At 39.4% G+C, this 22,121-nt stretch overlaps 1 protein-coding gene across 1 annotated transcript in view; it reads left to right on the top strand.

Moving 5' to 3' along the window:
* Nucleotides 1-22,121, top strand: part of Hs6st2 (heparan sulfate 6-O-sulfotransferase 2) — an 87,530-nt gene that overhangs the window by 37,691 nt on the left and 27,718 nt on the right. The window contains exon 3 of the mRNA XM_048796567.1: nt 8,881-8,967. Within this exon, the coding sequence (XP_048652524.1) occupies nt 8,881-8,967 (87 nt within the window). The remainder of the gene's footprint in view (nt 1-8,880; nt 8,968-22,121) is intronic.

Genomic DNA, 22,121 nt, shown 5'->3' with positions numbered 1-22,121 from the left:
TTTTTTTTTTTTTTTTTTTTTTTTTTTTTTTTTTTTTTTTTTGTGGGCTAATTCCTGCTATAGCAGTTGGCTCCTTCCTCTTTCCCTAAAAAGTTCACTGAAACATCTTTGGCCCACTCTGGGGACTCCATAATGTATAATATTCACCAACTAGGCTCCAATTGTGAATTTTTAATTATGCCAGATCATTTTCAGTAAATAGAACTGCGGGCGCAATTAATGCTTGTCAGATCCAATTTTTGTCTTACCTGCTATTGAGCTCCACTCTGTGGTATTTGCAGTAATTGCCACTTCCCCAGGAAAGAGAAGCTTCTTTAGAGCTGGATATTGGCAGCGCTTTTTGTATCTTCTACTCTCCTGCCTCTGGAGCCTGCAGTGGGGGTCTTCATCTAGCACATTCTGCGTTGTCTGGAAAGCAGGGACAATGGCTATGGCTGATTGTTCTCTCTCACTTTCCATGAAAGTGGCTGTCTCATGCTTCTTGTGTGACAGTGGCTCTCAAAGTGTAGTTCATAGACAAGCAACATCAGCATCACCTGGGGACTTGTTAGGATTGTAATTTCTCAGGCCCCATCCTAGATCTACTAAATTGAATATTCACTGGAGATGTAACTCAGAAGCAGAATGTTTGACTAAATCAGAGACTCTGGGGGTGCAGCCCTACCATCTCCATTTTTTGCAGGGGTTGGGGGTACTGGGGATTGAACCCAGGGGTGCTTAACCACTGAGCCACATCCCCAGCCCTTTTTTATTTTTTATTTTGAGACGGGGTCTCATTAAGTTGCTTAGGGCCTCGCTAAGTTGCTGAGGCTGGCTATGAACTTGTGATCCTCCTGTCTCAGCCTCCTGAGCTACTGGGACTATAGGCATGCACCACCACACTTGGCTCCATTTTTAAAATACTTCAGATTATCTGATGTATGATTGGGCCTATGAGATAATGTAAGAAGATAATTGTTTCAAACTAAGGATAAGCATAATTTCATTCTATTTTGTAAAAACTTTTACAACCCTGAGTTTACTTTCAGATATTCAGTTTCTTAACACAAATGGAAAATCCTAATTCTCATAATAATATCTTAGCTCTACCTTTGCTTTCCATGATTCCCCCCAATATAGGTGGTTGCTCCCTGTGTTATTTATTTCCTAGTTTGTTTTTACTCTTGTTCATTCTATTTAGTACACTGCATCACTATGTACCTCCTCACATGTTTCCTTCCTCTACTAGCCTTTGGCCCACTTGAGGGCAAGAACCTTGTCATACTCAACATCGTATCCTCATGACCCAACATGAGGAAGGTACACAGTAGAAACATAACAAATGTTTTCTGAGTGAATTAATTGGTTAACACTTTTTAAAAAAATTCAAACTGTGTAATGACCTTAAGAAGTAGGACTGGTGAGCTGGCTGCAATAGCACATACTTGTAATTCCAGCAATGTGTGAGGCTGAAGCAGGAGGACCACAGTTTGAGGTCAGTCTCAGCAACTTAGGCTCTAGCAACTTGAAATTATTTGTCTCAAAACAAAAATAAAAAGGGCTTGGGATGTAGCTCAGTGCTAAAGCACCCCTGGATTCAGTGCCCAGAACCCAAAAATAGATAGATAGATAGATAGATAGATAGATAGATAGATAGATAGATAGCAGGACTGTCATATGAGGAAATTGAGACCCAGAGAAGTTAAATGATTCAATTTCAGTTGGTAAGTTGCAGAACCAGAACTAAAGAACAAAGTTTACCTCAATTTGGGAAAGGTAATGACCATAGGTCTCTAAACATTGCCCTAGGGGCTGGGGTGGTGGCAGAGTGCTTGCCTAGCATGCATGAGGCACTGGGTTCGATCCTTGGCACCACATTAAAAACAAACTAATGTATGCACCTAAAACTAAAGATACATAAATAAATAAATATTTAAAAAAAGAAATTACTATATCACTAAACATTGCCCTAAACTTAACCCAGGAAACCTGATATACTTTAGGTCATCAAAGGCTCAAATTTTATTTGCTTCCAGACAGGTTGTCCCCACACCCAACTGTGATGATGTTAATAAACTGTGGCATCCGTGTATCCCTCGGGATGCTACAAGAGGATGCCTGAGAGTGCCAGTTAGTGAGACACAATGCAGAGACTGAGAACAGGAAAAGGGATGGGAATCATGTGGAAACATCAAAGTGGATCTTAATATAGTCCCCATCATTTGGTTAGTTCTTGGTACAAAGGACCAAAAAGAAAAATATGTAAACTGCAAGTGAATCCCAGGTTTAAAGTTCAATTTTGTTCTCCAATCAGTGTCCTCCTTACACCAAGACAACAATTGCATGGAAAGTACCTGTGAGTGGTTTGGTTCTGGGAATGGGTTGACAATGACTTCCATCCACCTGTCTGCCTCCAACAATTTGACTGAGCTAGGAGAATGGAGAGAGGCAAGTCACCAGCATGGGATGAAGAACACTACTGGCCTGCACATGGAGCAAGGCCTGCACTTTTCCTCATTCACCTTGGCATTGATTTTTACACAATTGAAAGTTAATTGGCTCAGGATCTTTTACTTAGAGCACTGGCATACAAGACTTTGTAATATGCTTGGAAATCCTTATAAACTGTGGTGGAAGGAAACAGATCCTGGCATAATATACCTCCTGAAATAGTCACTTGTTCCACTTTGGAGCAATGACTATCTATCTGACCCTGTTTCTCTTCTTGGCTTCCGGTGCCATGTATCTAATTGCCTGCCAAGTATTGCCCATCAATACCCCAATTTGATATGCTCTAAACCAAATCCCTCATCTTTTCTAGCCCAGATCCTCCTCCCAATTAATCTGTCTCTTTCACTGGCAGAGTAAATTTTCTTCCTAGTCATTCCTTCTTCCATTCTCAGCAGCTGTTATTTTAGAGTTATTCTCATTCACCAGAGGTATTCAGTCCCCATTTCTGTTATATAGGTTCTTTCAATATGCCATGGCTTCTTTCTTCCCACCTCCATAACTACCACTGCAGTCCAGGTTCCTTTCATATTTCAGTTCTCAATTGCCCCCAAACCATCCTGTGAATTTTTGCTGTTCAACCTCTTATCTGATGGAGGAGCCCAGAGCTAGATGTGAGAGCAATAATTGTATAACACTGTTTCTAACTGTAAGAGACAATTCCATTGGCCTCTGGTAGTCTGTAACCAAGGTCCACACTGGGTGAAGACATAAGTGATTAGTTAGTTTAAATGAGAATATAATGCAATATCAAAACTGACTCATGTTCTTTCCTGATCCCAGTGACGCATTCAGAGATGTGACCACCACTCCCTGGGCAGAAACAGCATGTGTCAAGAGGTGAAGAGAGCAAAATAGCAACAATAACCAATGGGTTCATTGCTCCAGTCCCTGATGCCCTGTGGTGAGCTGTTAGAGTGAAAAGTTAATGGAAGGGGAGAGGGCAAGATAATGTGCATGCTCCGGCTGCCTTTTCCAAAAGCTTTGCAATTACAAAGTAACTAGAAGCTTCTCTGCGAATGGTTTACCTGATCAATTTAATTCCCTCTGCTTTATAGATGACACTCCTAAAACAGCAAGAAGTTAAATGCCTTGCTGGCAGTCAGGATTAGAACTCAAGATTCCCCAATAACTGCTTTGAGTTTATGAGGCTGTTCCTGAGAGATTATAGTTACACTAGGCTTCACAGCAATAAAGATGAGCCTTTTCTTTCTCTTCTAAAAAACCTCTGTCCATTTCCACAGTCAAGCAAAGGAAAGCTAGGGGAAGAAGCTAAACAAAAGTACTTCTTAGTGAACCAAACTTTCTTTTCTAGATGATTAACAGAAATACAGATAACGAGCACAAGACACTGAAAGGACTCTAATTTAGATACTTCAGGTACAAGAAATAAAAATGAAAAAGTTTAGGGCAAAGAAAGAAAACCACTCAGGGCATAACCTAACAAGATAGAAAAATGAAATTCAGAAGTCTCATCAGCTTTAATTAAAGGAAATCAATATTTGAAGGGCTATCTTGCTTGGTAACAAAACAAGGCAAAATACTTCAGAAAAGTGAGCCTCTTGGAAATGAGAAAAGCAGGCTTTCACGGGGAAGCAGTCATGATTTAAAAGCCTTTCAAAAGATTACCACATGGTGGACCAGTTATAGAGGGGACTCAAGCACCTGTTGGGGAAGCACAGTAGATGAGCTTCAATCCCTGATAGAATCTATGTGTTTTATGTGCATTTCCTCAGCCTGGGAACTTTCAGAAGCTTAGAATCATTGCCAGGGAGGAAAGAATAGCCAACACTTTTCCCAGAGAGACCTGAAACCACCTTAACAACAGCTTGGGTTTCATTTCAGTTATCACTTACAAGAACATACTTTGGAAAACATAAAGAGCTATAAGGTTGCCACAGGATTATTGTTATTATTCAGAGGCACTATCCAACCATCTACACAAGCTTGCTTGGGAATTTTTTCTCAGCTCACCTGTCTTTGTGATCCACATGACAATCAACTATCAGTAACCAGAATCAGTTGGGATGGAAGTTGTGTGACATGTGTATCACTACTTACTTTTTTCACATGGATGCCAGACAATGACAATTAATTATGATAACACTTTCATTTATCCTAAATAGTTTTTGAGTATTGTGTTAGTCTATTTTCTGCTGTTATAATAATACATAAGACTGAGCTATTTTATAAAGAAAAGAAGGTTTAGTTAGCTCATGGTGCTGTAGGTAGGGAAGTTCAAGATCAGACAGTAACATCTGATGTGCTGCATCATAACATGGTGGATGGCATCACATGGTGGGAGTGCACCTAAGAGTAGAAAGTCAGAGAATGCAGAGGAGGACATGTGTACAAGACAGAGAGGAAGACCCAGGCTCACTTTATAACAACTTGCTCTTCCAGTAACTAATTTAGTCCCATGATGTCATTCATCCATTCATGAGAGATCCAAATGCCTCTCAAATTCCCTACCACTTCTTCCAAATACTTTTATCTGAAGACCATGCCTCAACATGAGTTTTGGTGGAGAAAAACCATAGCAAGCATCCATTTAACAGCTAGTTAGAGAAATAGATAAATTATAAAATATAAGCAACAATACAAGTACCACATGTATATGTCAGAAAAAGATGTAAACCATATGTATTATAGGCCAACCTTCTCTTCAGAAATACAATTTCAGTGTCTTCAAACTCTGAAAATTAATTTTTAAAATTTCACTACTATTGTAGCTGCAGCAGCAGAACTATTTTTCTTGGATGTGAGATGAATTAATTCCAAAAAGAGCTTACAAAGTACTATGGGAAGCACAGAAGTTCTGTATGAAAATGAGTCGAGTGTGTTTTAACCACTAGGTTCTTTTCCCCCAAGTACCACTTTTTCCTAAGAGAAAAGTCCAGATAAGAGTGAATCTGATTGCTAACTTGTTTTGAGTACACTGGATACCAATTCGGCATCAAATTATTCAATCAGAAACACATTGAAAATGCTGAAGAGTTGGGGTTGTCAACGTTTTCCTACCTGGTTGCAACGTGCCTAATACTGCAAGATTATTTTCCTCTTTTGTCATGATGGAGACATGAATGGAACCTGTAGGAAAAAGCTTACTTGATAGAGAAAACAGCTCACCAGGCAGACAGAGGAGGGCTGGCACTCATTAACTTTTCCTACCAAAACTCACCTACTCACTTGGAATTGTTTTCATAGACCTTTAATGAGGCTTGGCTATGATACATTGGAGAAAGGAAAGAATCTTATCCTCTGAAGAGGATACGTAGCTATTCAGGTGGAGTGGAGGAAGCCTGGATTCCCTACACTCGGGGATTTTAGCCACAGTCTTTGAGATTATGACTTAAGAAGGAAATGAAAGGGAAGAGGACTGATAAGTCATGGAGAGACAGATTTTTAAAAATGACAATTGGGGGCAGGTCTGTGTCATATAGGTAGGTTAGGAAGCAGTTCTAATTCATGGCAGACTCCTCTCCAATCTCATATAACCCAAATTATCATCCCTATATCTTAGAAATAGGCAGGAATTCTTCCTGTAAGTTTTTCTGATTGCTGGATATTTCAGCAACCAGAATTCTTGGCGACATCTTAATCTTTGGGTCCTTGACCCATCTCTTCCAGATCTTTGAGGTTCCCAGCAGTCTGCAACTGCAGGGTTTTCTGTTTATCTCTTATGAAGCACTTCTGGAAAACACAGAGTCCTTGATATCACTGCATTAGATCTCTTTCTGTCTCAAGATTTGAGAATTGCAGCATCTTAATCAGGCTTATCTGCCCAGCCTGCATTTGGGGGGAGGAACAATGATTTTTTCCATCAATGTTCAGCAGACCTTTCCTTCTATACAACAGTCCTTAGTGTATCTACAAAATTAAGCCCCCACGATCCAAGCCTGCTACAAGTTCTTCTTGCCCCTCCCCTTTTCATGCATTTTCCCACTGTGAGTAGATCTGTTATTTGCACACAACAAACATTCTGAGTTATTTGATTACTTTCATCCCTAGTCTTGGTGCCACACCTCCCTTGTGTGATTTATCCATGAGATTGTTTTTGTTTTTTATTCCCCTCAGATCTCCACTTGCTGGATTTGGCAGTAGGTCAGAAGGGTCCTTATTCCTATCTTTTAAAGGACTGCTGTGCCAAGATCATCCACCTCCAGAGCAGCAGTTAACAATAATAAGGCTGCCACTGCCAGCTGACAGTTTTCCTGATGTCCTGTGGTGCCCTGCATTGAGCTTAAACAGGGTCACTTGTAATGCAGACTATGGAAGACCCTTTCACTCAAGGCACAGACATGGGAATTTAGCTGAGGAAATGGATGTTGTTGTATTCAAGAGAGCATGGATGCCTGAGCTTAGTAACTCAGGAAGAGTTAAGTGACCAACTATTCTGTGTCCAGTAGTGTGCACATGACACATCAAAAGCTCCCTTGATTCAGGATGCTTTCAGGCACATTTCCCATTACCTACTTTTGAGTGAGAGACTAAGAAAGGCTCAGCTGCTGGTGACCTGGATGTGGAAGTGAGGAAGCTGAGACCTACTTGTATTTCATAACATAGAGCATACTTCATTCTTGCATCAGGCTACCCTGACCTTATAGAAGAGACAATTTTGAATTCTTCTGAGTGAGAATCTGGTTTATTTGTTCAGTATTGTCAATTAATTTCCAAACTTGGTTCTGGATGAACAAAGTGGCTGGTATGATGTCACATCTGCCTAAGGTCTTTGCCAGGAAGTCAAAATGGATGGGCAGAGGCTATGCCTCATACATTCTTCAGTCCTTACTCAGTGGCATGCTGGTGTGTCATTGAGCAGCAAAGGGAAATGGTCTCTATACTGTGTAGGAATACTAGCACTTCATTACAGCAGGCTTCTTGCACCTCTAAAGTAGAGCATGTACCCATTCTGTCCAGAGCCACCCCCATTAAGAACCAGAATGGCCTTGCTGTCTCCCAATTAAAAGGGCTGCTTTTGTACCTCCTGGACATTGACTCTTAACTTCTGGGACTTTCGCTATCTTTCTGACACTTCCCAATGAGCCTGTGTCTGGGCCCACACACTTCTTTATCACCTTTGTAGTCACCGTAAGTTCCTTTATACCTCTTGTTCCAATCACATCCAATCATATCTTTGAAGCCAATGGATTCAGGAAAGAATATCATTTGTGACCCCCTCACAGCACATATAAATACAGTTATATGTGGATACTCATTTCTGTGGTAAAAGATTTATAAATATCTGGAAAGCTCTTGTCATTCTCTGAGGCAATATTCTGTATCATTTGGAAGGTTCCATTATACACATTGAAAGCCAAGATATGCACTTTTCTTTTTTAACTTCACTTTTTATAAAAGAAGTTATCCTGAAGTAGATCTTAATACAAATGCATATATATGTATGTGTGTATGTATGTATGTATGTATGTGTATGTATGTATATATGTATGTGTATATATATATATATATATATATATATATATATATACACATTTCTGATGAAATCAGGATAAATAATTCCACACATCATCAGGTGAAAAGAAAGGCTCTGAATTGGTTTCCATGGAAATCTGAAGATGAAGTAAGGTAATAATTTCAAAGCAAAGCAATTGAATTGAAGATAATGGTAAAATGGTTTGATAAAGGAAATAGAATAAAGTAATCAAGGAGTCTCCAATCAATTAATCCTTTTTGTTTACCTTGAGGTGATTAATTTGTCTGCGTTTATTAACCTGATGAGATTAAGCAGACTTTCCTTGTGATTTATTTCGTAATTGTTTCCAAGGTTTGACATAAACTGTGGAGTTATTGAAGGTGGAGATTTAAACTCAATTACTCATGAAGCAGGTGGTGCTTCTCCTGAAAGAATATCCGAATTCATGGCCTTCCCATGTAACATTATGAGTGAAAATTATTAATTCATCTGATAGTATCTTCCAAAGACTTTTAGAAGTCATTTGGCATCCATATACTTCACCAAAAGCAAGCTGCTTCAGAACTCAACTTGCAGTTTGCAGAAAGAGTGGCTGGAAATGAAGGTTTTATATTGAAGTCTGCTTATTTTATGCTAATTTTTTTACTAGGCCTTTCTTGGTACTTGGGCTGTGGTCTATCCTTAATAGAAACCACCAGATAAAGCTTTTTTTTTTTCAGACCAAGATTTAATGCCTAAAGAGTGATTTGTATTTTTTACCTTGACCAGTGCTTACCACTATCTTTACCTTTGAAATGTACCACTGGATAAAATTATGCTTTATTTTCACAGGAGAGAGCCAAAGAGTGGGGGAGAGAGATCTGCAAAGTTTTTTTAAAATGAAGCGACTAATTGATTGTTTTTTTTAATCTCTGTGGTCCTTTTGTATATTTTCTTTCTTCCTTCTGTGGGTATAGTAAGGATAAACGGGGTTCTCCAAAAACAAACCCAGGTGTCAACTCTCCATCATCCACAAAGGCCCGGAATACCTCTAAGAGTGGGAAGTAAGTGAAAAGCACTCCTGTGCATCTGACATAGTTATCACCAAGCCACGTGCTGTCCTCATTTTTGTCATTCATTCATATCCATTCAATGAATATGTGTGGAATGCCTCCTGTGTGCCTCACAATGAGCTACTCACTGGGGAACTGAAACATGTAATGCATTGTGTCAATAATATTAGATGTTGGAAGGACCAAATGAAGAGGGGAGAGGGAAAAGTCAAGATGACTTTGGAAAGATATTTAGGACCTTTGAAGGGCAAGGACATCAGTCCAGAAAGACAATTCAAAATCTGAACTAAGAATTTCAAAAATTAAAGAGAGAAGCAGCAGAGATTAATTATTTTTTGATTTGTAAAATCCATGATAATCTGTCTTTGATCGTACATTGAGATCAGGGTTGAGTTAGAAGAATCTGAAAAGCCATTTCATGTATTTCCTGGTTCAAGTACATTTGCATTTTAATCATGCTACTGATTTACATGGTATGTATATTCTGTTTCTAGTAACTAGCATGTACCATATTCTACATGGAAGTGTCTTTTTGGTATTGCCAAAACTTGTGTTGGTTGAACATTTGTGATATTAGATATATGTCTTTGGGCTTGTTCCATAAGACACCATTGACTGATGTCTTCTTTTGGATTCAGCAGAGCATGGCAATCTGAAGGAGCCTGTTTCTATGTAGATGGCATGTCTTCAGTTAGGTACTTCCCCTTTGAAGTAGCCCATTGGTGACTGACTTGAGTACTCTGTGAGCTCTCTTCTGGGGGTATAGGCTTTGTGCAGGCAGAAACACACTCAGCCTGCATCTAAGAGAAGATGAAAGATGCCTTCATCATGCTAAAAGCTCTAATCGAGCAATAAGATATGTCACTACAAGAGCACAGTTTTGCAATGAAAGGTGAATTTGTAATGGTCATATATTTTATGCATTCAGCATTGGGCCGTAAATGCTGTACTTTGAATATGATCTTATATTCAATTCCCAAAGTGAAAGATCTATTGGCTGTCTTTTCTTTCTTCTCCTCCCGAATACCATTTCTGGTTTGCATATAAAGTTGAATGTGGGCTCTTTTGGAGAATATGAAACGTGGTGGTGAAGACATAAGACTAAATCTCTGAGCTGTTAGAGCGCCTTTCAGTTATTTATTGCTGAGCACCACAATCAAAATGCTTTATAAATTATGAAGAAGGAGAATTGATGCACACATTTCCAAGCAGCTGAATGCTTTCAGTCATCCTTAGTGCCCACTCTCAGTTCACAGAGATGACATTGGAGAGTCACTTGTAACTCCATGCTTATAGAAATGACAGACCCTATATGGACGCTTTGTACATACCTGTCATACTGACAACCATAGGGTGCAATTTCCATTTATTAGATCCTGATGTATACTTGTGGATGTTCGTGATTTGCTGTTGCATTGTAAAATGGAGCATTGTCTTGTTTCTTTGGGCCTTTCAGAAACCCAGTCTTTTATCTTTTAACTGAAGGCTCAGTGTGGACCACAAAAGAAGCAGTTGGTAGAATTTGAGTTAAGATGACACAGAGAAAGGGACAAGGGATGAGAGGTGGGGAGGGAGGGGGGGAGTGCTAGGAAGTGATATTGGTCGAATTGTATTGTTATATTGTGTGCATGTATGAATATGTAACAACAAATCCCATCAATATGTACAACTATAATGCACCAATAAATATGTAGGAAAAAAAGATGACATAGAGAATACTATACCCAGGATGCTCACTGTAGGTGAACTGGATAAATACATTCTTTTGTTTTTAACATAATAACTTTATTTATTTATTTATTTATTATTTGCTGGTCAAGTGCTCTACCATTGAGCCATAACCCCAGACTGATAAATACATTCTTAAGTGGATAACCATCATCTTTTATCATACTTGCTATATTTGGATGCATCCCAAGCTCCTGCCCTGGTGAGGGTCTCCTTCTTTGTGCATTCTGAACTAGGTGACTCTTACTTGCCATCTATAGTGACTGACAGAATGAGCTAATTCTTTTTAATTCTTCATTATTTTATTGGTTATTAGTATAAAATAAAAAGGTTTCCATATCTTCATGGATACGTGTGCCAGATTCCCTTGTATTATGTCCCACCTCTTACTTACCTCCCATTGGTTTTCAGAAGGCGTTCTTGGTTGGTTTCATCAGTCATTTGTTGTTCTGTCACTACATATTTTCTCTTAGGATACCTTTGTCACCAGGAGCGGTACTGATGTTCCATGGATATGGTGAGACTTTGAGGGACATTTTCATACTTTATTTATTTTGGCAGTACTGGGGATTGAGCCCAGGAGCACTTTAGCATTGAGCTACATCTTCAGCCCTTTTCAAACTTCATTTTGAGACAGGGTTTTGCTAAGTTACTGAGGCTGGCCTCAAACTTGCAATCTTCCTGCTTCAGCCTCCTGAGTTGCTGGGATTACAGGTATGCACCACCATGTCTGGCTTTTTTTCACACTTTACAGAACAGAGTTCATCAAGGTTTGGGCACTGTGTTAGAGCTCGGAGAAAGTTGTTACATACAGGTCCCACTGTATTGTCTGTGTACTTCCTTAATTTGGGTGCGTGTGGTGAATAATAGCCAACATGGAGGGTACCATTCTGCCAGGTTTCTAATATTAGTTGACCTAATCTTGGTGGATGTTGAACAGTTTTTATGAGTCCTTTAGATGCCAGATACAGGCTGGGAGATAGGAGTGTTCTCCCCCGCACCACCAGAAGAAATTAGGTCTCTCTTTTTTTGGTACCAGGGATTGAACTCAGGGGTGCTTAACCACTGAGTCACATCCCCAACCCTTTTATATTTTATTTAGAGACAGGGTCTTTCTGAGTTGCTTAGGGCCTCACTAAGTTGCTGAGGCTGGCTTTGAACTCAATATCCTCCTGCGCCACTGGATGTACAGGTGTACACCACTGTTCCTGGCTGGGTGTCTTCTTTTTTGAGAAAACAAAATATTCAAAAGTCAGGCTGCCTCAAATGTGCATCATAGCTAAAAGTAGTAACAACTAATATGTGTTGAATGTTATGTGCCTGTGTACTAAACACTTGATATTTTTTCCTCTTAATCCTCACCCACAAAAAAATAAAAAAAACTCATGGGCACTATTGTTTTTACTTAACACATGAAAACTGTAGACTTGAAGGATAACAGTGTGCTCACTTGAGGGTCTCCGTTTTGATAAGAATCTTCTTTAGTACTAAAAATGGTAATAATGACAATAAATATATATTGAGTGCTACTTTGTGCCATTGTGTTCAATTCTGGAGCCACATCAGGAGATACACACACACACACACACACACACGTAATAGGTACCCTCAAAGAGCTCACAGTCTTCTTAGTAAAGGAGAAATAGGATGATATGGTATATATGTGCTACAATAAAGACATCACAGAATGTGTTTGGACCCCAAATACTCACCCCTAATCAGTGCCAGGGTTGAGGTGGAGAAGTTGTGTAGGGATATCACTGAAGGTTTCTGAGAAGTGACTTCTAAACCCTTTCATTTTACCTATTTAGTTCTCAGGTAGAAAGGCTAGGTCAGGGAAGGAAAATGCAAGTTGGTCACTCAGATGGGCAGAATACTCTATATGTTGGTCAGAACAAGTTGGAGTTGTGGATTAGGGTGAGCTAATCAGTTCCACCTTTTTCTCACTTTCAATCCACTTGGAGCCTACTGAGATTCAGTGCAGCATACTGAGTGGCTCAGGAAATCTACAGCTTGGAAGTTGTATCAGTTCTGCTTGCTCTGTTTCATTGCCTGGATCTGAAGCTGGGTAGTCAACCCTCTGTTTCAGGGAAGAACAGATGGAATGGGATATGTCTGAGCAGCAAAGCCAGACTACCCTGGCAGTGACTTTCAGGGAGGTGCAAGCAATTTCTTCCATGTTGATAGTAAGCCAAATTGACAAGACAGTATAAAAATCAGTATGGAGCCATAGCATTGAGATCAGCAAGCATAGGTTTTTGCAGAGGTTGACCCATGACTAACCAGGCTGGGCCACCACACTGAGACTCACATAGGGCTCTTGTTCGTAATGTGAATCAGTTATTTGACTAACACAGCAGACCACAGTCAATCCATTCACTGGCCCTTTGGATCATCTTCAGAAAGCACTGAATCTGTCAAGTCTGAGCAGGCATAGTCATCACATACAACTTTTAAAAGTGTTCTTTTTGTATGAAAATACTTTCATACTTTACATGAGTAAATTCTTTTGCTGAACAGATAAGGAAACTAAGACTTAATATATATGAAATATTTGGGAGTATCCATTTAAAAGTAGGCTTCAAGCAGTTAAGATGATGATGGAAATCAATGACTTCTATCTGCCTGAGATGTTTTTCACATAGGCTCAGACTAGGAATTGTCAAGAACCAAGCCCAATTTTCATGAAGGCCATGAATATTAGAGGACCAGGGCAGAACACCCAAGCACAGTGCCTGATGAAATGATACCACAAATATTGAATTAAGTACTATAAGATTTGCCTTAAATAAATGAATCCAAGAGAAAGTAGGGATACTAAAATGGAAGAAAGTGTATACAAAAGGGGACTCTGAAATGAGCAATCAAACCTTACTCACTTCAAAAACATACCTGGGACTAATGCTAAGAACCAGATACCACAGGAAAACTGACTCCAATTTATCTTTTCCAGAAATGTCTCTGGGTGAACAGACCTTTTTACCTATTCAGGATCTAGATGAGAGTGGTGAGAAGTACATAGCTTTATAAATAAGTAAAACATATCAGCACCCCTTTGGTTTTGGTTGGCAGAAGCCAACAAAAAATTTTCCTGCTTTAGAAGGAGGAGCTGAGAGGTATTATTTGTTCTGTTTAGACTCAGCATGGTGCAGTTTCATGTTTGATTCAGCTGTTTGTATGTTCATTGCAGACAGGAATTGAGAGAGTCCTGCATATTGTATCATGGCAGTTGTTTCCTCTAATTTAGAGTCATGTCTTTATTCTAACCCAATAGGCTGTGGCTGCTTCTAAACTCCTAATATGTTATGTGTATGTATGTATTCTTTCACTTCAAAATGGTTGCATGGTCTGTGAACATAACAATCAAATGGCCAAGTTTTGGACTTTTTACATCATTTGTAGTTTTATGTGACAATGATATCAGTAATGCCTCTGGTTTAACTATTAGACTAATATCACAAAGCTTCTGAGAAACCAAAGCATTTATCTGACTGCTTATTTTCTTTTTGGTAATTGTTCTTTTGCATAAAAAGGTAGATGATAAAAGCATAAACCAATGACAGAATGTATTCCTAAAGACAGCTGTTAGTAGTGTATGCCTGAGGATGAGTTCACGTGTATCCTAATTGCCTACTCCTTCAATATTTCTCATCCAGAATGTGCAAGATCTTTGGTTATGGCAACAAAAGTCAGATGTATCCCAGAAAATGCATTCATTAGTAAGGCAGGAAAGTAGCCTGAGCCATATGAAAAACATTTTCAATAAGCAGGGATAAATAAAATAGGCTCAAAATACTTTGATGTTTAACCTCTTGGTAAGCAGCTGCAGCATAGAGCTGTTCAAAGATCTTTTCAAATAAATTAATCAGACAGCCTTGTGTGTATTTGAAAGGACATCAGCTTTGGAGTCAGTTAGACCTGGATTTGAATCCTGGCTCTCCTATTTATTAACTTTATACCTACTTCATTGGACTGTTGTAAGGATTAAACATCCTAATCCAAGTAAGGCCCACATAGCGCCTGGCACATGGCAAGTGCCCACTAAATGTCAACTAGTGATTATTCTTGTTTACTCTGCCAGCGTATTGCAGCTGGGGACAGTATGACCTGGCCAGTGTAATTCTGATGAGCTCTGGTTGGCTCAGCTTGCCTGGTTATCTGCTTTGGCAACTCCTGAAATGGGGAATCAGAAGCCTTACCACTGGCACCACATAAATAATGCTCACAGATTGGATAAGACAAGGAATGAGTGGCACATCCAGACAGAAACATTTTCTAGCAAGTCCATGTGTATCTCTGTGATGTATACTTACTGATACAATAAATGTCCCTCCCAAATATGCCACTGTCCATGCTGGTCATGGTTCTATACTTTAGTCAAGAGGGGTATTCAGCTAATTGAGGCCAGGAAACCAGGAGCCAGTTTTCTCTCCTCTAATTTTCCATACAAAATCATGGAGGCCAAGGGTGGCTGCTCTCTCAAACAGGGGTTCTCTTCCTCTATGACATATGTGGTTGAGAATTCTCATTCACACCACTCTGACAGAGCTTCGAGTTTTATTCTGTTTCCAGGTGCTGGGTTGAATTCTACTCCTCTGTCTTTACTGGGGAAAGGAAGAAAGTGATGGTAATAAGACTTCTCAGTTTTTTCTCCAAGTAATAAAATAATCTTACTCTTTTCTCTCTCCTCCTCTCCTCCTCCCTCATTCTTTCCTTCTTCCCATCTTTTCATCCATTCATCTGCCAACCCCAATATTTTTAGCTCTAAACACAGCTCTTTGTGAGCTAAGGGAATTACAGAGGCTAAAGCACTGGTTTCACCTAATGCCTTTAAGCCAGATATTTTGGGTTGCAGACAGCTAACCAACAAAACATACAGCTTACCAATGTTTGCAACACTAAGACACTATGGAAGCAAAGGGCAAAACAGACATGTTAACCAAATAACTACCATGAATTTAACATTGACTAAAAACCTGGTGTGTGGAACAATAATAAGGCAGAGTGAGTGTTTTAAATTTGAAGTTCAATTTATCAACATTTTTCTTTTCTTTATTATGCTTCTGGTTTCATATTAAGAAATCTTTACCTGACCCAAAATTGCAAAGATTTTCTCCTGTCTTCTCCTAGAAGGTTTTTGGTATTTAGTTTTCACATTTAGTCAATTATTTATTTTGAATTAAGTCATATATATGGTACAAGGGAGAGATTGAGCCATATTTTATATATGACTGTCCAGTTGTGCCAGCACCATTTAAGATCATGCTTTATCTATTGAACTACTTTGACACCTTTGTTGAAAATCGGTTGTCCATATGTATTTGGGTCTATTTCTGGATTCTTATTCTGTTGATTGATATGCTTATCTATATGTTAATATCACACTGTCTTGATTACCATAGATTTATAATAAATCTTGAAATCAGATGGTGTGAACCCTTCAATTTTATTCTTTTTTCAAAGTTGTTTTGGATATTATTTGTCCTTTCCATTTCCATGCAGATTTTAGAAGCAGTCTTATAAATTTATACAAAAAAAACCCACAAAATGCCAAATGGTAGGCTTTTTTGGCAGGGATTTGTTGAATCTGTATATCAAATTTAAGGAGAACCAAAAACTTAACAATATTGAATTCTCAAGTATATATCCAGTCTTTTAGGACTTCTTTACCTCATTTGTTAATGTTTTCTCGTTTTCAGTGCACATACCTTTTATACATCTTGCCAGATAAATCCTTATGTATTTTACAGTGTATGTTTGGGTGCACGTGCATGCTCATGCACGCATGTGTGCACACATGCTGCTGGAGATTGAAACCAGGGCCTCACAAATGCTAAGCATGAACTTTACACAGGGCTACATCCCCAGCCTTAAGTATTTCATACTTTTGCTGCTATGGTTAATAGTCTTGTCTTGCTTATTTTAATTTCTGATTGTTTATTTGTAGTATATAGAAGTATAATTGATTTTCATGTATTAATCCTGTATCCTGTAAAAGTATTAAGCTCACTCATTAGTTCTAAGAACTTCCTTTTGTAGATTCTACTGGCTGTTGGGGGGAACAAATAGAGAATCACTGTTTTTATCAAAAGTCCAAAGCTAGATTCCCAAAATATACTACATAAATTCATAAAAACCTCGTTAGAAGAAAGTAGATCCTATTCACAGGGAGGAGGAGAAAGCAAAGAAGCAGCAAGAAAAATAACAAATAGGGGCTGTGGTTGTGGCTCAGCAGTAGCACGCTCACCTAGCATGTGCAAGGCCCTGGGTTCGATCCTCAGCACCACATAAAAATAAAATAAAGATTTTAAAAAAGTGCATGAGTTGAAAAAAAGAAAAAGAAAAATAACAAAGTTCATAGAATCACACATACTATTCCCATTATTCTCATTCTTTCACTCATATCTCCTGTCTGTCCCTACTCCATAAAGTATAAAGGTTAAGGGCTGGAGATATAGCTCAGTTGGTAGAGTACTTGCCTTGTATACACAAGGTCCTGAGTTCAATCCCCAGCACCACAAAAAAATAAAATGTATAATGGTTAAGATGGCAAATACTGAAACCCAATTGCCCCCTTAAATAACCAAGTACTCCTCTGGCCAGAATATTTAATGTCCTTGTACATTTTTTTCATTTATCAAAAGAGGATATTAACAGTGCCTGGTGCATAGGATTTTCTTGAGGTTTAAATTTTGCATTAATTCAAAATTTTGTTGAATGCATATTAGGTTCTGGGTACCATTCTAGACTCTAGAGATACAGCAGAGAACAAAACCAACAATATTCCCTGAGCTTATGCCTATTCCAGTGGAGGAATGTGGTCATTAAACAAATAAAATATGTAGCATCTTAAAAGGGAATACATCATAATGGGGGAAAAGAAGGAGATGAGGATAAGGAGTGAGAAGAGCATGAAATCTAAATTAAAATAAATTGCTTGTGGAAAAACTCACTAAAAGGTGACATTTGAGGAGGGGCTTTATTTAAATTATATAAATGCATGTAAAACAATTGAAACAGGAACTGGGGCTTAGTGGCAGAGCATTTGCCTAGTGTGTGCAAGGCCCTGCGTTATATCCCCAGCACTGCAAATAATAATAATAATAATAATAATAATAATAATAATAATAATAATACAATTCCTCACATATGCTTGCATATCACAATGCTTTTGTTAGTTATAAGTTATTGTTTTCTATATGTCAGATGCTATGCAAGATTGTTTATATATTATTATCTTGTTTAATCACTTCAATAAGCATAAGGAGTAATGGTTATTAACCCCTTTTTACTGAGGAGGAATTTGGGATGAAATTGATTTTTCTGAAGTCACATAGTTCCCAGATGATGGAGCCATACTCAGACTAAATGTTGGCTTGTCCTATGAAGCTAAAGTTTATCCATCTTTTTGGGAAACACCCTTTGTGCTTAGGGAATACATTTGATCTAGAGTTAGAAAAATGATTAGATGATTGGTTTTGTTGATGGAGGCCTTAGTTAGAGGGAATAAGATTGAGTAGGTAGAAGGCTCTGCAGAAGCTATGGTGAAATCTCACCTTCTGTGAGTCAGCTTTTCATTGCTGTGACAAAAATACCTGGGAAAATCCGGTCAGAAGAGGAAAATTTTATTTTAGCTCACAATTTCAAAGGTTTCAGGCTGTGGTCAGCTAGCTCCAAGGCAGAAACATCTTGGCAGAGAAAAACTGTTCTGCTCCTGGCAGCCATGAAATAGAGGTGGGACGGGGAGGGAGGAGTCGGGAAGAGGGAAAAGGAGCGGGAAGGGCCAGGGACAAGATTTACCCTTCCAGGGCACGCCCCCAGTGACTACTACCTCCAGCTAGGTCCCAACCTCCTGAGGTCTCCACCACCTCACAATAATGCCATCAAGTTACAAATCTACCAGTGGATTAATCCACAGACCAGGTTAGAGCCCAAGAACCATTCATTTTCCTAAGGCCCCACCTGTGACCACTGCTGCCTTCAACACATGAACCTGTGGGGATGTTCCAGATCCAAATCATAACATCTTTTTAGTATTTCTACTTGAGTGTTAGGGTGATCTTGATTGGGACGCCACCACCAGCATCTGGCCCTGACACTTTCTTTACTGTGTGTGTGTGTATATGCAAGCAACCTAAAAATGAGAGTGGGGAAAACAGAAATAAAACTCCATTATTGGTCAGTGGCTACCACCTCATTAAAATAGATGCTTTGGGTTTTCAGGATGATTGCTTGCCAAAGTTTAAACAAAAAAGAAAAATGAGGCAGGACTAGCTCACTGATGAGTAAACTATAAATTTTGCCTGGAAAATGCTGGCGGTGCTATAAAATTCAGGCCACCATCTGTTAGTGCTTGCATGAAGTAGCATTTGTACTGGATAATTAAGATGTCACATGCATTTGAAGCACAAATCATCAGTGCACGGGTGCCCAGCATCCCTGGAAAGGTTGTGGGTAGTAAAAATGGTCTGAGAAGAACATCGTTTTGCTTGAAGGATAATTTGTATGCTATCCCAGGAATCACTGTTTTGGGTCACTTGAGTGAGGTTGAGTGGGGAAAGAGAAAAGGACAACTGAGAAAACTGCTTGCTTGAATGAATTGGATCATTTAATCAAAATGATCAACTGCCTAGCCCTGTGCATCTGGCAGTCTAATATATGTTTGGCCATCGCTGTCTGAACAGCTCATAGTGAATTGGGGAATAGGAGTAGGAGGGGAAGCAAGTTTGGCTAGGCCTGAAAATTTTTGATAATTTTTTAAAAATCACTGTCTTCTTGTCCACTATCACGCTTAATTTTACCAAGAATCTCATGAGACAGAAATTATGTCTACATCTTATAGATGAGAAAACTAAGGCTGAGGGAAATAACATATTTTGCTCAAAGCCACATAGATACAAGTGGCAGAGCCATAATTAAAACCAGTGACCATTTAGGTTTAAATCCTAAGGTTTTCTCAAATCTGTAGGGCCTAAGCATGGGAAGTTCTGAAATTAGAGTCAAATGGCCTTAGGTACCTACCTACCCCCACAAAAGTGTTACATCTCTTTGTGCAGGTAGAGAACTTACAGAATTCATTTTCGACATAGGTGATAAAGGCTGCTAGAATAACAAGAGCCAGGACTTTTTACATAATAAAAATTAACATTTATTGAGTGCTTCCTATATAGCAGAACTTATTAAAGAGCTTTATCTCATTTAATCCTGAAAAGTTACTTCATGGCATTTTTTTTTTTTTGGTAGAACTCATCAGTTGCTTAGGTAGGCATTGGCCCACACCAAACCCTGAAGGTTCCCTTTAGGGTGGATGTACAGGGTCCTTCAAACAGTCATAGGCTTTGACCATAGCTAGATTGTGGAGTTTAGCCATGGTAGTGTTTCTCCCAGCCTTGGCTCCTAAAGAATTTTGCTTTCTAGCATCAACAATAATAACTGACACAACTTGCTTCTAAGTGGCTCCTCTAAATTGTCTCTTTCTCACCATGATTGGGAAGACTCATGCTCCACAGGCTTTAATAAGATGCTCGCTACCTGCCATTTTCATGTTTGCTATCATTTCCTCATTTGTGCCTGTGGACTCTTCAAGGGTGGTCAGACTAATTTGTGTCTTCACAGTAGGCATCAGGGCACCTGCTTCAGTTGTGATCTTTGTCACAAAATAGTTACCGCCACTTCCCACCCACATTCCTCCCCCTCCTTGTGTGAAACACAGATAATAATTCTTGTCACTCTTCCTGGCACCACCAGGAGGGTGTGAAAACAAGCAATGTAATGTCTCTAAAGACCCTGCAAAAAATAACTAATCACAGGTACACTCTTTCCCATGGTTTTAGGGAATTTTTTTGGGGGGGGAGGGGTGAGCACTTTCATGTATGTCAAATTGACAGGCTTATACCCTTTCCTCTGAGAATGCCTTCTTGCCATACTTAGGCCCGGTTCCACTTTCTTCCCACAGATTGTCATGTCCAGTCCCAACAACATGCCTAGTGCCTTGCCAAATACTCATTTCTCAGCTGTGCTCCTTTGGCAGCCATAATTTAGGGACTAATTAGACACGCCCAGCTTTGTCCTTGAAAACACATCAAGTCTGGAGGCTGTGGATTTCTTTACCTGATTAACTGGCATTCTCTGTCTCCCACTTGGTGGAAAGGAGAAACAGACACATGGTCGCTTGGATGGCTGGTATTGCTTTCCTGCTTTCTGAAATATGGAAGGCAATGTTATCATCCATTACTGAGTGTCCACAATGGGGAGAGCGTTTTGTGCTGAGCAGTAGAAGCATGAAGAAGAAGGCAGTGCTCCCTCCCCCTCCCTGCCCTGGTGATACCTTCTGGTATGGAATCTGTACCTACTAGTAACTCATCACCATTTTAATTTGGACAGATGAAAAACAACTAAAAAGAGAAAAAGAAGCCACCTAGGCTCCTGGAGCCAGTGCAGTGTAGACCAGTGGTTCTTAATCTATGCTCTGTCCAGGCCTGGGATTCTGAGGCAATACTTCAGAGCCTGATGTAGGTGAGAGTGATATATAGGCTGGTATGGTAAATAGATGGAGCTCCAGGCCCCCACTCCCCTTCCATTTTAATCTGTTTTATATATTGGGGTTGGATTAGAATTCTCTTTTAAAATCTTGCTGCTAAGAATGAGTTGATAACTACTGATATAGACCAAGCCCAAGAATACTCAGGGCACAGAGTATGGGATAATAGCCTGTGTGTACCATGCCCTTGCTCCCAAGTGACAGGCAAAGCAGTTCTGGCTATTGGGCTGTCGGGCTATCTTGCAGTCCCTTTTGTCACTTCTGCAAGCTCTTAAAAAAAGGAGAAAAAGAAATGCCTCCCTTCATATGGCCAAATTGCTCTGAACAGATGAAAAGGACCGGACTGGCAGGTGATTGTTCCCTAAGATTACAGCCTACACCCAGGCTGAACCTGAAACACTTGGAGGGAAAAAAATGCTGCAGGTTTTGAGTAATGCTCCCCAACTGGCTTCTGCTCTCAAGACTAAATGAACACACACTATTTCCACTCCATTTCCTTCAACTGGCCTCTGCACTAGGCTATAATGAAATCTGTAGGGGAAGAAAAGAGCATTAGCTTGGAGAGAGGACTATTTTAGTTGCTTAAGCCATCCTCTTCTGGAAAATAGGCAGATGCAGATTATCTGCCTTGTTCATTTGGAAGTCATTATAAGGCCTCCTGTAAATTTTTCTAATATCTCTTCATATTTTATATGATCCTATGCATGCTTTTTAAAATAATTTTAATGTTTTCTCTAGTGCTTTATATTATGTGGGTTCAGGGTCTGATTCAACCTTATCACCAACTACATAGTTTCATCACCAGGCACAACCTTGCCCTTGCTTATTTGGGTCCCTCATATGTCAAACACCCGTCTTTTCATACCATAGCACTTAA

Source organism: Marmota marmota, unplaced genomic scaffold (assembly GCF_001458135.2).
Source record: "Marmota marmota marmota unplaced genomic scaffold, marMar, whole genome shotgun sequence".
NCBI lineage: Eukaryota > Metazoa > Chordata > Mammalia > Rodentia > Sciuridae > Marmota > Marmota marmota.
Note: the sequence above shows the minus strand (reverse complement) of the source record. Positions and strands in the feature narration are given on the sequence as shown.